Raw genomic sequence first — 16,394 nt, 5'->3', positions numbered from 1 at the left:
TAGTATAACCTCCTCTTTTCTATCTTTGCCTCCAATTCACCACATTTAAAATTGGTACAATGACATCATCCTTCCTTCCTCACCATTATTTTAACACAGCTTCCCTCCTGCCAGCACTATAGGTTTTATATGTACACAATGGGAAGTTGGTCTCTTACATTTATATATGATTTTAATGCCTTGAGCACCTGCCCAGGACTGAATCTTTCATATAGTTCTTATTCTTAGCACAAGGTGTGGCATAAAGCAAATGTTCAGTAAATGCTGTGTAGAATAAATGAATAGGCACAAATAAAAATAAATAAATATGTAATTCTTAAAGTTGATGACGTATTTTCACATCCACTGCTTTCCTGAATTCTCTCAACACTTTTCTGAGGCATATGTTATCATGCACATTTTATAAATAAGTAAAATTCAGGCGCAGGGAGGGCAAATGACTTGTCCAAGGTTCTGTAAGTTACTAAAGGTAAACATTTTGGTGGGTGGATTCTCACTTCAAAGAACAATTAAGAAATCCTTAACCATAATGATGATTTTTCTTAAAAAGTTGACTTCCCTTCAGTGGAGCCTCACTGTTTGGCTTAGGCACTTGTAAAAGACGCAGTGAGCGCAGTGACATATGTGCTGTCCCTACTAGTCATGGCTTCTTCAGTGCACCAAAGGGTTTCAGCCACCACACGCATACAAGCGGGTCCTAGCAGCCTTCCTCTGAGGAGCCCGATTCGCTTTTCATTGGAATAGGAGGTACCTCTCTCAACCTCTGAGCCCCAGTATTCTGAACTATGAACTTCCCCAGGCAGCTTCCATCCACAGCCCGCCTGCCAACATTCCCACTCTGCAAACAGAGGAGAATGCAAGGAAAGCCCAACTACTCTCATTCCCTTCGTGGCCTCCTTCTGCTGAAGATAAGATCTTGGGTCAGCCGGTTTTGGCAGTAAGGTCGGAGTTCTGCCAGCTTAATGAAATGAGAAAAACAAAGAGATGCCTTCAAATGAGGACTTCAATGCCTATGGAATCCTGGACACAGAGGAATGGAAGGACAACCAGATTAGGAGCCAAGAGACATCTGTTTAAATCTCTCCTATATCCGGTTTCTCTCCCAAGCACCAAATGTGGATAAACAATTTTTCACTAGGCAGTTCCACAGGAATGTCTCTCAGTCAGCATCCAACTTCTTCAAACCCACACCTCCACCTATTTCTTTCTCCTTGACTAACATCATTCTCTGTGAGGCACCCTCACATTCAGTCAATCACCAAATTCTGTCCAATCCATCCACTTATACTATGCCACCACCTTAGTCCAAAGCATCATGTCTCACCTGGAGTTACACAATAACCTCCTGACTCACCTGTTCCCATTCTTATCTCGTCCAATCTGTTCTCCACACTGTAGCCACTATGATTCCAAAATCTGTCTCACCATGTTACTCCTCTGTTTAGTTCTAGTCTGCTACAGTAAGAAACTAAAAGTGTCCCAACAGAAATAGACTCAAAGACATAGGGAAAAAAAACCTGATGGTTGCTAGATGGAAGGGGGGTGGAGATAGGAGGGAAGGTAAAGGGATTAGAAAGTACAAATTAGTAGACTCAATATAGTCATGGAGATATGAAATACAGTGTGGGGAATAAAATCAATAATGTTGTAAAGATTACGTGGGTGCCAGATGGGCACTGAACTTATCAGGGGGATCATTTCATGGACTGTGTAGATGCCTGACCACTGCACTGTACACCTGAGGCTGAAGTTGAACAATTATATATATATATATATATATATATATATATATATATATATATATTCACATGTATAGTCACGGGATGTGGAGTACAGCATAGAGAATACAGTCAATGGTATAGTAACAGCTATATACGATGTCAGAGGGCTAGTAGATTGGGGGCCATTATCACTTTGTGAGGGGAGTAATGTCTGACTATTACATTGTTTTGTACACTTGAAACTTAAAAAAAAACACAAAAAACAGCAGCATCCAGTAAATAAAAAAAAAGAAAAGAAAAAAAGAAACTGAAGGTGTCCTTACTGAGTTAAGAAGGGCTAATATTTAACCAAGAAACAGCAGAGCTGAAGGAGCAATAGTTGGTGGTGGGTACTCACCTCCTGTCCTGTGGCCACATCCATTGCAGTGTACACAGTGCCTGATGCACTGAACAACAGGTGGGAAGAGGGGGGAGAAAACAGGTGTTAAATTTGTCAAATGCAGCTCTACACACAATCTGGCAATGCAAGTGTTAATAATAATAGCAAAACTATCCCTGCCCACTGCCCCCTCTCCTTCTCGTATTTGAGAGACAGTGTGTAAAGAGCACACAGGCTCTAGTACCCAAAAGACCTGAGTTCCAATCTGGGACTTCTACCTAGTTCCTACCAGCTATATGATCCTGAGCAAGTTATTCTCTGAGCTTCACTTTCCTCATTTGCAAAGTGAAGATAATGAGATAAAAGCATATAAGAGAATTTAAATCGATTAGTTCACAAAGCACGAGCCAAGTGCGTAGAATATAATAGGTCTTCAATATACTATACTAATTTCCTGCTCTTTCTTCCTCATCTCCTCTCCTCCATCACCCTTGGCAAGTTGCTTAACTCTCTTGTGGTCTCAAACTCTTCATCTGTAACCTAAGGTAAGATTAGAGCTATGATTTGCAACTGGAGTTGAGAAGTGAAGGGAAAGGGGCCCTAGGGAAATTTTCAGAATGAGGTGGGGAATGGCTTATATTTGTAGCAAAATGGGATATGGGCTTCTGGGGCAACAGTCATGCTCTGTTTCTTAATCTGGGTACTGGTTACGTGGGTGTGTTCACTTTATGAAAAGTCATCAAGTTGTACAATTATTCAATTAAAATTTACATTTAAAATGAGAACTACTAAAAACCTATAAAAACTTGAAAACCACATTAAATAATCTAAAATAATCTCAAAGTGCCATTCTCATTTTGATGATACCGTGTTTCCCCGAAAATAAGACCAGGTCTTAAATATTAAGTTTTGCTCCAAAAGACGCATTAGGGCTTAGGTTCAGGGGATGCCCTCCTGAAAAATCATGCTAGGGCTTATTTTCCGGTTAGGTCTTATTTTCGGGGAAACACGGTACTATGATCCTGTAAAACAGTGTTTTTCAAGTATGTATCCGATCAAGAAGATACATGAATTTTATTTGGCAGTTTGTAGAACAGGTTTTTCTTTTTCTTTTTTTCAAACATAAAATATTAAATATGCTTTCTTGAACAGATATCCTTCCAGGAAATCTGATACTACGTCTACCCTCCCCCCAAGGTGTCCTCCCTATACATACATATGTACATTCACACAAAGAGAAAGAGGGATGGAGGGAAGAAGGGAGGGAAATACTAGGAATAATGCTAGGAAAGTAATCGTGTCCATTCTAAATAACTAAAAACCTCATTTTATGCCTATAACCATAAACCCTGTATGTTTGTAGGTGATGATATGCAATACTATTTATAACTTTATATGCCATAAGTCAGATATATATGATGCAATTTGAAGAAATGTAATTCCATGTATTGCAAAAATGCATTTCTAGGCAAGCCCTAAGGTTATGTTTCCCAGGAAAAGCAGGTCAATTCGGGAAGAAAAGTCAATTGTAAGTTTGTCTTGCAGCTAGAAATTACGGTCACCAGCTTCCTAACCACCACTCTTTAGTTGGGATCCTAGCTACATGCCAAAAAATTATGATCATGAGCTAGGGCTATCAAGTAAGCATTGCATTATTTGCATCGGCAATTATTTCCCCATTGCCTGATCATCCTACTTCTAGCCTTCTTCTGTCATAAAGCTGTCTATCTTCCTATGCCCATCCTCCCTGTCCTACCAGATGCACCATTCTTTCTTTCTTTTTTTTTTTTAACTTTTATTTACATTAAGTGTGTTTTTCCAGGACCCATCAGCTCCAAGTCAAGTAGTTGTTTCAATCTAGTTGTGGAGGGCGCAGCTCACAGTGGCCCATGTGGGGATCGGACTGGCAACTTTGTTGTTAAGAGCACAGCGCTCTAACCAACTGAGCTAGCTGGCCACCCCGAGATGTACCATTCTTAAAAGGCAAGTATGCCCAGGTCTTGGGAGATGGACATTTTGGGACTATGTCTCTATTATTACAGAAGTCTAGAGAGCTACTCAGGCCCACTGGTTAGTACTTCATTATTTCTACGTTGAATAGACATATGATTAGACATGTGAATTCCGGGTCCAAAAAAAAAACTGTTTTTCAGGTCTTAAAGGGAAAAACAAGCAAACATTATAGTAGTACTAATACATCATATTTATTTGGCATTTATATTTTTAAAATTATGGAACATGAAAATATCAGCATAGGTGATTAATAAGTATTTCATTCCTCCCTTACACTGACAGACCTGTCAAATAGCAAGGAAAACACATTTTGTATGTGTTTCCTATTTATGGGCCTCATACATCTGAATAAAATTGAAAAGTCAGAAGTTTTGCAGGTGAAAAACCCTAAATCCACAACTTTTCTCCCTTAAATTTGTGAAGAAACTGAAGTCCAAAGAAGGGACTGACTTGCCCACACTTGCCCATGTACCTTTTTGCTACATTCTCAATATCTCCATGTAATTAGCTAAAAGAAATGCCATCCCAGATTACTCTGAGGCAAGGAAAATAATTCCTTTTCAAGGTGTTAACTACCCTGTACCAGTTCAGACTCACAAAAGCATGTCTGGTAGGAAAAGCACTACACCAGGGAAAAAACGAGATCCACTCAAGCCCAGAGTTGTTTTAAGGATTAACTTAAACAATAGATGCAAATAACAGATGCAAGCTGTAGAATGCTGTATAAATATAATACCAGTACATTATGCAATACTTTATTTTCAGAAGTTCTTGGATGCATAGGAAAAAAACTACCACAGAAAACCTCACTGACTTCATTAGCAACAATGCTGTCTAACCACTAACACTGAGCGCTTCCTACAAGCCAGACTTTTTGGGTTGTTTTTTTTTTTTCAGTTTCTTTTTAATTTTAGCTGTTTGGGTAGGTCTACAGAAATCTCATTGTTTTTCTTTTTCATATAGAAGTATAACTTACCTCAAGCAATTTGCACAAATATTAAGTGAACAACTTGATGGATTTTCAATAGGTACACACCCACGTGTTCACCACCAACATCGTCCTTAAAGGTCCCTTCATGCCCCTTCCCACCCAACATCCCCTTCTCATTTACAACCATTATTCTGACGTTTATTAGCATATATTAGTTTTGCCTATTCTTGAATTTCATATAAATAAAGTCATACCGTATCTGCTTGTTTATGTCTGGCTTTTTTTGCTCAAAACAATAGCCAAACACTTTCAAGACTTATCACAGTATACAGGTTTCCCTTAAACATGCAGGAGTTAGGGGCATCGACCCCCACATGGTCAAAAATCTGCGTATAACTTTTGATTCCCCAAAACCTTACATACTAATATCCTATTGTTGACCGAAGCCTTATATTTTGCATGTTATATGTGTTATACACCGTATTCTTCCAATAAAGTAAGCTAGAGAAAAGAAAATGTTAAGAAAATCATAAGGAAGAGAAAATACATTTACAGTATTTATTTAAAAAATCGTGTGGATCCACCCAGTTCAAACCTGTGTTGTTCAACGGTCAACTGTATCATAATTCTTTGTCTGACTGTCTATCTCCTTCTGTAGACACGAGGTCTTTGAAGCCAGAAACTGTCTCTGATACATAGCTGCATTCCCAGTGTCTAGCATGTAACAGGACTCAATTAAGATTTACTGAGTTCAGTACACTGAGGGCAGCATACATGATGCAAAGAAGGAACCAGAGAACAGAAGACATGAATTCTGGCATCCACCTAGAAACACAGGTCCCGTTACCCTAGCATAAGGGTCTGCAGTTGCATGTGTTCCGTGTCATATTGGTGCTAGTAGATCCCAGCACCATGTAAACAGGGTTAATCTGGAAAAGCAGAGCTGTAATTTGGGAAGCAGGTTTTATGCTAAGAAAATAAATGGTTTTTTTTCACTCTCACTACAGGGGTATTTGTAGCAACATGGTCAGCTGATGGCACATCTCTCATATTAAGCATAATTCTGCCAAACCTAAAGTCAGCCTAATGTCACACCTCCAGATGGGTGAGGGGTAAAGAGGAACAAGATTTATGGCAGGCAAAACAAAAGCAAAATCATATATACCAGCACACACAATTTGAAGTCATTTCTAGTGAAAGAAAATGCCCCTACTAACCCTTGTCCGATCTTCTCAAACCGTGTATATTTCTTCTTAGGATCGCCAACACTCACTATGCTCCCTTTGAAAGAAACAGAGAGCATGAATCATTTTTTCCCAGATCAAGGTACAAAACAGGCCCCATGTTTCCCCAAACCCTGGAGTTGGCAAAGGTACCTCCAATACCCAAAAACCATACTAAGCAGGTCCTTAGCTTCCCCCGTAAGTTCCACCCAAAAGTTTCATCTCCTTACAGCTTTTATTCATTGTAATCTGTTCCATTTCTAAACTCCTAAACGCCATTTATTCTTTTTTAAATTCATTCATTCAATAAACATTTGCTTATTTAATATGCTCACTAACTATGTACCAAGCCTTATGTTGAGTGCTAGGAATAAAGAAATAGGTAAGACAGTAAAGACCGTCTCTGCTTTCAAGAAGTTCAGTTTCATGGAGGAGATAGACAAGCATAAAGTTCCATGAAAATATAGTAATTTTTGTGATAGACAGCAAGGGGGTACAGAAAGAGGCACAAAATACAGATTGGAAAGGCTTCAGAAAGGAGGTGATATCTGGACTGATTTTTACAGGGTAAGTAGGAGTTAGCCATGGAGGGAAAGTTGAGAAGGGGTTATAACAGGAAGTACTTCAAGCACAAAGACATTGAGGTATGAGAGAGTTCACTGGGTTTCACAACTTGTGTTCTAGAGTTGGTGCAACTGAGGTCCACAGGAAGGAAGATAGGTCCTCCGAAGTCACACAGCCAACTGCTGTCAGAACTGAGATCAGGAGTTGGGTTTTGGTCTCCCACTCCAAAGTGCTTTCCCCTAATACCAATTACTCAGATTTGGGACTTTTCACATATATTGTTTCATTTGCTTTACAAATGAAACAGGTATTAACATCCCTATTTTAAAAGATATAAAAAAGAGAACAGTAGGAAATTGCCTAAGAGCCAAGTCGGTGGCAGAGCTGGGGCTTCACCCCAAGTATCCTTAACTACCAGGCCAGTCTGCTTTCCGTAATTCTAAGTATTACTGGTTTGTTCTTTTTAATTTGGGTCAGATAAAAACACTACATATAGAAGCAAACAGACGACTACGTAAGTGGCTTTTCTCACTTCGTCATTTCATAAGGGCTCTGGGCAAGGGCAACTTTGAAAAGAGTGAAACATTTTTTAAAAAGTCAAACAAGAATTATCAGGGAGAAATCGAGAGCTGCTAGGCTAGAGAACCAGAAACCTTGTCTGTAGAAAGCAATACCACCTCACAGATTTGGCCAATTCAGTCACATCAAATCCTCTTTAGAAGTAGGTAGGTACCAAGAATAAATCAAAGGCCTTGTCAAATGATTGTTTCAAGCCCACAGACCAACCTAGTCCTTCCTTCTAATATAAATTATCTTGCGGTTTACTGAAGCACAAGAGCAAACTACCCTAATATACCCCCATTTCTGGCCACTGAAAACTGTAAAATGTTAAGTTTCCACCCGAGAGCAAGAGGCAACGTGCTCTAATTACCGGAGCCCAAGCTGTGTTTTAACCCGTCCCGTCACTCTCCAACTGTGTGATTTGGGGCAAGGTATTTAACATCCCTGAGCCTCAAATACCTTAACTGCAAAAAATGAGGATTATAATGTCTGTCTTCACAGGGTTAACATAAGGAATAAGTGAAAAAAAAATCAAGAAAATACCTTGTTTGTCATTTGGTACATAGTCCAGGCTTACAAACTGTTAGTTTCCCTTCCCTCTTTTCCTATAACCAAGATGGCAGATCTGTCTTCCCTTAGGTCAATAGCAAACATATAAATAATAATAATAATAATAATAAATAATAATAATAAAATAGATCACAGCGCTCTTTCCTACCAAGTATGAACAAGGCCTCAGTCTTTCTCAACACAACATTTCATACTATTCACTAGATGAAAGTTATCTGCCATCTACAAACCCATGCCTTGGGCTGAGAGATGCCCAGCCTTTGAAAGAAAAGGCTCTCATCACATTCCCATCCTAATGTGGTATCCAATTAAGGCTGGTGAGACAGAGGCGGTGGGTACAGGGACAGGGTAAGGAGAAGTACAGTTCGTGGCTATCGAGCAGAGCTAGCCAGCCACATAGAGCAAGGTTATTATGACTGGGATCCTTACGGCAACAAAATTCCATCCTTGCTTAACTAAGCTTATACCAGAGGAAGGTTCAGAAAGCTGCAAAGTGCTTACGTAATTTCTCCAAGATCTCTTCGTCAGACATTTTAGGCTTCTTCTTCTGCTTCTCAGTATTCCGGGTCAGAGCATCTGGAGGAGTGGTATTAGTCTCAGTAGGTGAAATAGGAGATGTGGCCACGTCCCGAGTTGGAGTAATAGGTAGTGGTTCAATCACAGACCGTGTGTATACCTGCATTGTTGGTGTAAGAATGTGGCAAGGCCAACCTCTGTTAGCATTGGGAAGTGAAGCTCTGGAGCCTCTCTTAAATGTGTGTGTTAGAACATCCACAGATCAAATCCCAACAAACGCATCCGTTCTCCTAGGTCAAAATCTATGTTCCTCCTCCTCTGTGCCCAGGCCCATCCTCGATCTCAGTATACACAACAGGGGTTAGTGAGAGTCTGAACACTGAAGGTATTAATACAGGTGAGACACTCTCAACAAAAATGACTTAAAGACAATTCTATCATCATATAGGAACCCGCACCATCTCAAAATTCTATTCTTTCCCAAACTGAAATGAATATCCTGTATTCCCACTGCATTTTGCATTGTTAAGATAATACTTAACAGTATCTTCTTTCGAGTTACTCCCTCTTTAAAACATGAACCCTTGCAGAGAAGGAACTACGATTGTCCTTGATGAGGCTGTAGGGTATAGTCATTTAGACCAGACTCTGGAAACTGACTGCCTGGGCTTAAATCCCAAGTCTTACTCTTGCCATTTGTATGACCTTGAGCACATTACTGGGCTTCTTTGTGCTTCAGTTTCCTCATTTGTAAAAGGGTGATATTTAGGATACCTATCTGATGGCATCGCAGTAATAAATTAACGTGAAATGATTACAATCATGCCCAACAGATTTTAAGCTTTCAAAATTTCGCGAATATTATTATATTTCCTATTCATTCATTTACTTAAACATTTATTGAGAATCTACTCTTTCCCTTGCTGTGCAAAATGCTGCCCCATCCTCTATTCTTGTGAAGAAAGTCTTGTGAGAAAGTCATAACTATAAGGCAGAAAAGGATAAATGTCATAAAAAATGAATAAACTACACACACACACACACACACACACACACACACACACTTGAGGTTCGGAAGACGTGATTATGAGTTATACTCCCTTTCCCCAGAAGATACTTCAAGACATTTATCAGACTTTTTTCATAAAAATACCACAACTACCTTTTGGCTAGTCTATACACCCCATGAAGACAGTCATTCATCCCTCAGTGCATGTGTCTAACCAGTTGCCTAACAAGAAACATGCATTCAGGTTAACTGTTTGATAAATCAATGAATAAATAAATGGGATTCTTCAGCTAAATCTTGAAGGATGGACAGGATTTTAATAGGTGGAAATGGAAGAAAACTTAATTCAAGACATTGAGATCAGAGACTAGAGGTTCCTGACTACTCAAGCATAATGATTTCTTAATTTTCTATTTATATACCTGTAGAACAACCACATCTCTGTCACCTTAAGGCCTGTACTTTCACGTCTTGTCCTTCTTTCATTCCCCTGACATGGCTCCTCGAGGGCACAAATCCTGCCTTTTCCTTCTCTAATCTCCTTCTTTGGCTCCCAGCACAGATCTGCACACACAAAGAGGCCACCGTGCTATGGTGGGAAACAACCTGGACCTGGAGTCAATTACCTGCTTTCAGTCCTGGCTCTTTTGCTTACTAAGAGACTTTGGATACATCAAGTCACCACTCTACATCTCAGCTTCTTCTTCTATAAATTAGGAATTAACAATGCCTTTTTAGGAAGGAATGCTCTTAAGATCAAATTTATTGATTGCTTGATTCATTCATTCACTATTTACTGCTTTTCTGATACCTGCCAAGAACTATATTAAGCATTGCAAATACATATATATACACACACATATATGTATGTATGTATGTATGTATGTATGTACCTCTTCTATTTTTAAGAAGTTCATGATTTAGTGGGAATAAAATTTTTAAATGAACATGCTTACAAACCGAAAAAAAGCCATAGCAATGTGAGGTATCTTGACAATTCTCCGATTTTGAAGCTCATTTTTTTTAAGGTGACTTTGTGACCTACAGAAAGGGTGACTCCACAGATTCTGTTTATAAGTTCTCATCTTCAGAGGTCACCTAATCCCCTTGAATTTCCTCACAGCGTGTCCCATAGTCAGTCAACCAACTTCTGCTTAAACATCTCCCTGAATGCTCTAATCCAAAGGCAGCCTTTTTATAAACGAAAGACATCCTACTGAATGAGAGAAGTGTTCACCAATGATACATATGATAAGGGGTTAATATCCAAAATTTATAAAAAATTCATACACCTCAACACCAAAAAAAACAAACAATCCAATTAACAAATGGGCAGAGGACCTGAACAGACATTTTTCCAAAAAGAACATACAGATGGCCAATGGTCATATGAAAAGATACTCAATGTCACTAATCATCAGAGAAAAATGCAAATAAAAACCACAATGAGATATCACCTCACACCTGACAGAATGGCCATCATCAATAATGTGGAGAAAAGGGATCCCTTGTGCACAACTGGTGGGATTGCAAATTAGTGCAGCCACTATGGAACAGTATGGAGGTTCCTCAAAAAGATTAAATATAGAACTACCTTATGGCCCAACAATTCCACTCCAGGGTATTTATACAAAGAAATCCAAAACACTAATTCGAAAAGATATATGCACCCCTATGCTCACTGCAGCACTACTTACAATAGCTAAGACATGGAAGCAACCCAAGTGTCCATCAATAGACGACTGGATAAAGAAGAGGTGATATATTTATACAATGAAATATTACTGTGCCATAAAAAATAATGAAATCTTTCCATTTGCAAAAACATGGATGGACCTAGAGGGTATTATGCTAAGTAAGTCAGAGTGAGAAAGACAAATACTATACAATCTCACTTATATGTGGAATCTAAAGAACAAAATAAACGAACAAACAAAATAGAAAGAGACTCAGATACAGAGAACAAGCTAACTAGATTGGAGGGGGGATGAGGGGCTGAGTGAGAAAGGGGAAGGGATTAAAAAGTACAAATTGGTAACTGGAAAATAGTCACAGGGATATAAAGTACAGTATGGGGAATATAGTCAATAATATTGTAAAAACTATGTAGGGTGTCAGGTGGGTACTAGACTTATTGAGGGGATCACTTGATAAATTATATAAATGTCTAACCATTATGCTGTACACCTGAAACTAATACAAAATAATACTGAATGTCAACTATAATTGAAAAAGATAGTCATGGGGATGTAAAGTACAGCATAGGGAATATAGTCAATATTATTGGAATAAGTATGTACAGTGTCAGATGAGGAATAGTCTTATTGGGGTCATCACTCTGTGAGGTGTATAAATGTCTAATCACTATGTTGCTTTGTACACCTGAAGCTAATAAAAATAAAATAAAATAAACAAAGGCAGCCTTTTGTTTGTATTATCACAGAGGTTAAGCTCTACATCATTCTTTCATTGTGAAGCTCTTGTCATAATAAAAAGTCCAAGCAAAGAAACACCAGTAGAGTAACATCTGATGATAGCTCAGTGCTCAATGATGCTAAATCAAGTAAAAGGCATGAGATCCATGCTGTGCAAAGTGAGGGCAGAGGGACTGTGGCTATTTTGAGATGCAAGAACCTCCAAGGAAGTGATATAAAAATCACTGCCAACATTAGGCATCAGAATGCACTCCGGATGTCCAGCATATTAATAGCACTAAGGTATCTCTCCCCTCCCTTGGGTCTTTCAGTGTTATCAATGATGTTCTAAGAGGCTGAACGCTGCACATGTAACAGAGAAGAAAGGATCTGGGGCAGGCGAATTTGTTGCTTCCCGGGGGACCAGAGTAATTTATGTGAGTCCTGCACTAAGGAACATTAATTCTGTATGACTTCCTGTCTGTGGAAATCAGGCTAAGTAAACCAGGGCTGGGTTGGTATAAACACCAATTATTCAGGACACGCCGGTACCATCTGCAAACACACAGTAAGTATATATACTCCTTATTGTCTTTCATCATAAAGAAAGCACCTTTCAATAAAGGTGGTTCAGTGATCTCACCAGCTCCAAAATCTAATGACCCCGACCAGAATATGAAACCTCGAGGCTCAGCACCAACCTTTGCCCTCCAAACTCTAATAAATCACAGAGCTGTCCACGCCCCCAAAGACTCACGGATTTTGTGTGCTCTGGACGCGGAGCAATCACTGGAGGTGGGGCAGCATCATCATCGTCGTCTTCATCTTCTGAAACTGGTGGCACTGCAGGGGTCTCAGATACCGTCTTCACGTTCTGTACAGCGGAGGAAAACCAGATTCATCAGGTCCAGCTGACATGGAACTTACGTTACCAGGGTCCCACTCCCCCAGGCCCTCCCCAGAGAAACCTCTTCCGGACACCTCTGCTGAAACCCACATCAGCCTCCAAGCTCTCCACCTTTGTGTAGCCAGTGAGGAACTCAGTCGGCTGCCCTCTCTTTTTTTAGTCCCATTCTCACACCCAAAGCCCAATTGGAGATTGGGAAGCTTCTCTAATCCAAACCCTGAAGACAAGATCATAGCTCCTTAGTCTGTAAGTTTCACTCTCCACACTGAATAGGTAATACAGTACGAAATGCAGGGAAGGGATCAAAAGTTTGGAATTATACGGAGTTTATCATTGTAATTTCTTGCTCCTTTCTGCTGTGGTTAATGGAAGTGCAGACAGACTTTTGCCTCTCCTTCTTTTCCTTTCTTTACTAAATCCTCTGCACCCATATGTCCTCAGGGACTCTTGCCTCAACCTGAAGATAGAACATCGGCAGCCCCTTCTCTCAAGAGATGAATGAGTTTCTCCCCAGACTGGATACTATCCATTTCACTACGCTTTGCCGTGTCCTGGAATGAACCTGACCAGCACCACTAATTGGATCTGCTATAATCTCAGCATCTGGATTTTCCCACGCAAACTCTAACAAAGCTGAAGCAAGAGTGGCAGGTTTAGGGGCAGGTCCAGGCAAAAACATCTTACCAGTACTGTTTACAACACAGATTCAAGAAACAAAGTAGCTCCAAAACATGAGGTTTTTGATAGAGATTAAATGAATACAGCACAGGACCAGAGCAGCAATCGGGATATTTTAATATATATTGATATAATGCAACAGTTTTAGATATTTTTCAGAGCACCTACTTGGTGCTCAGCAAGATGGTGTGTTGGATACTGTTGGCATAAAGGTACAAAGATGAAAAATGTGGTCCATGTCCTGAAGCAGCTCATCATCTGATATAGGAGACGGAGGGTGAGTTCCCCCTCCTGCCTGCCATTTGGGGCCTCTGGAGAGAGGACAGCTGGGAGTCAGAATGACAGAGTAAGTGGAAAAACTTACCTAGTGGACTATTAGACTAGAGCTACTGTTACTGTGTGGGAGACTGGCCTTCACCACACTGGATGTACTAAGGTTAAGGAAAACTGGCAATCTCATAGATTTTTAACAGGACTTCCGGTGCAGGGCATAATTTAAAAAGTGACAGTGCCAGGTATGTGCAAGCAACTAGCCTTGGTGATCACGGGCGATGCATCGATCCTTTTGGTCTCGAGTTTTGTCTCTTGAGGAATGTGAAGGAAAAGAAGTTGTATAATTGGAGAAGTGATCTTAGATCACTTCCAGTTCTGAAATCCAGTAGAGGTGCTTTCACTATCAAAGCATATGTTTTGCTGTTTTTCTGCTTGAATTTCTTTTCTCCCCACTATTCCACTCAACAGAATTTTACCAGGAACCCAAAATGGGAATTGAAGTTAACTCAGCAGCCTCGTCATCACTGGGCAGCCTGAGGGTTCCCTAATGTATACTATAAACACTAGGTTTGTTTGTTCCCTAAGACTCTAGAGAGAAAGTGATTCCATCACCTTTCTTAGCAACACATTCTGTTTTCCACAGGTGATAGCTTTGGGTGCTAGTATTAACAACTACCAGAATCAAGAGATACAGATTTTTGCCCCAAATCTTTACTTCTTAAACCTGTGCCCTTGTGCAAGGCTGTCCTACTCTAAGCCTCAAGTTTCTCATCTCTAAAATGGGGATGATGACAGCAGCTCTCTGGCTAGCTCAAAGGGCCACCAGGAGGATGAAATGAAGTGATGTGAGTATAAGAATACTTTGTAAATGGTAAGGACCTAGAAAGAGGTAAGGAATCAATTAAACTATCATTATGTCTAATAACCCCACACCTGTTTTTTTTAAAAAAGCCAATGACTTCAACTCATTCATTCACTGGGTACCAGGCTCTATGTTACGGTCTGGGCCTATACTGAAGAACAAAATAAAGTCCCTGGTCTGTGGCTTACATTTTAGAAGAAGAGACAGTCAAAATTAATTAGCAAAGTATCAAGTAGTAATACTAAGATCAACATATGAGAGTAGAGATTGGTTGGAAGAAGGGAAATATTACTTTAGATAGACCAGTCATGGAATGGCCTCTCGAATGAAAAGTCATATAAGCAGTGGCCTGAATGAAATGAGAGAGCAAGCCCTGGGACTCGCTGGGAAAAGAATATTCCTGGCAGATAGAAGAAGTAAAAAGACCCTGAGATAGAAACATGCTTGGTGTGCCACAAAAACCTCTAGGAGGCTTATCTATGTTGCTGAGACATGCATATGATTTAAAAACTGCTGGGTAAAACTTTGGGTAAAAACAGTAAGGTTGGGGGTGGGAGATGAGGGTAAGGGGGATCAAATATATGGTGATGGAAGGAGAACTGACTCTGGGTGGGGAACACACAATGGGATTTATAGATGATGTAATACAGAATTATACACCTGAAATCTATGTAATTTTACTAACAATTGTCACCTCAATAAATTAAAAAACAAAAAAACCCAAAAAAAACCCAGTAAGGATGTCTGAGGTGCTGGCCCAGGGATGCTCCTATCCACCACACCCCACCTTCGTCAGATTGGAGGTGCTTCCGGGGGGGCCAGCTATCACTACATGGTCCAAGAGGCTCCCTTTCATTTGGAGGAGTGGGCAATACCCAGGCCTAGGTGTGCTGTCAGTGACGTGACCTCCGAGAGGTGGTAGCATGACAGCGCCAACTGCTAGGACCTACTAGCTTAAGACTGCAGTTCTGGGAAAGGCAAACAAATATCTGACTGAGTCTGTTCACAGGCACAGCTGACATTACAGAGAGGCCCCACACTCCTCATACAGGCCTGGCTGTGTGCATACACATAAAAGATTCAAAAGGGCTGAGCAAAAAGTTAAAGCTGGGACAGAACTGAAAGAGGTCTCAATGATTAATAGAACTAGAATGAAAATTAGCAAGAATATAGAAGATTTGAACAACACTATCAATCAACTCAACCTAGCTGAGATATACAGAACACTTCACCCTAGGTCTGCAGAATACACATTCTTTTTAACCACATATGGATCATTCTTCAGAATATACCATATGCTGGGCCATAAAACACATCTCAATAAATTTAAAAGGATTGAAAACACAAAAAATTTATTCTTTGACCACAATGGAATTAAATCAGAGTTCAACAACAGGAAAGGCATTTCTCCAAAGATAAACAAATGATCAATAAGCACATGAAAAGATGCTCAGTATCGTTACCCATGATTCGGAAATGCAAATCAAAACCACAATGAGATATCACTTCACACCCACTAAGATGGCTATGTTCAAAAACAAACAATAACAAGTATGGGGAAAGACAGGAAGAAAGTGGAACCCTCATAATTACTGGTGGGAGTGTAAAATGGTGCCGCTTCTGTGGAAAATAGTCTGGTAGTTCTCAAAAGGTTAAGTATAAGTTAAGTATATGACCTAGCAATTCCACTCCTAGGTATATTATATACCCAACAGAAATAAAACATACATCCACATAAAAATTTGGACATGAATGTTCATATGAGCATTATTC

General features: G+C 39.8%; 1 protein-coding gene across 8 annotated transcripts in view; it reads right to left on the bottom strand.

The window, feature by feature from the left end:
- PAK1 (p21 (RAC1) activated kinase 1) overlaps positions 1–16,394 on the bottom strand; it is a 134,010-nt gene that overhangs the window by 16,644 nt on the left and 100,972 nt on the right. For all 8 annotated transcript variants that reach the window (XM_088791553.1, XM_088791551.1, XM_088791554.1 and 5 more), the window contains 4 exons: positions 12,659–12,775; positions 8,464–8,638; positions 6,262–6,325; positions 2,119–2,167 (listed from right to left, as the gene is read on the bottom strand). In XM_088791553.1, the coding sequence (XP_088647679.1) occupies positions 2,119–2,167; positions 6,262–6,325; positions 8,464–8,638; positions 12,659–12,775 (405 nt within the window). The remainder of the gene's footprint in view (positions 1–2,118; positions 2,168–6,261; positions 6,326–8,463; positions 8,639–12,658; positions 12,776–16,394) is intronic.

This window comes from Rhinolophus sinicus, chromosome 14, assembly GCF_057876585.1.
Source record: "Rhinolophus sinicus isolate RSI-liver-muscle chromosome 14, RSI-T2T, whole genome shotgun sequence".
NCBI lineage: Eukaryota > Metazoa > Chordata > Mammalia > Chiroptera > Rhinolophidae > Rhinolophus > Rhinolophus sinicus.
The sequence above is the reverse complement of the archived record's forward strand: the minus strand, read 5'-3'. Positions and strand labels throughout refer to the sequence as shown.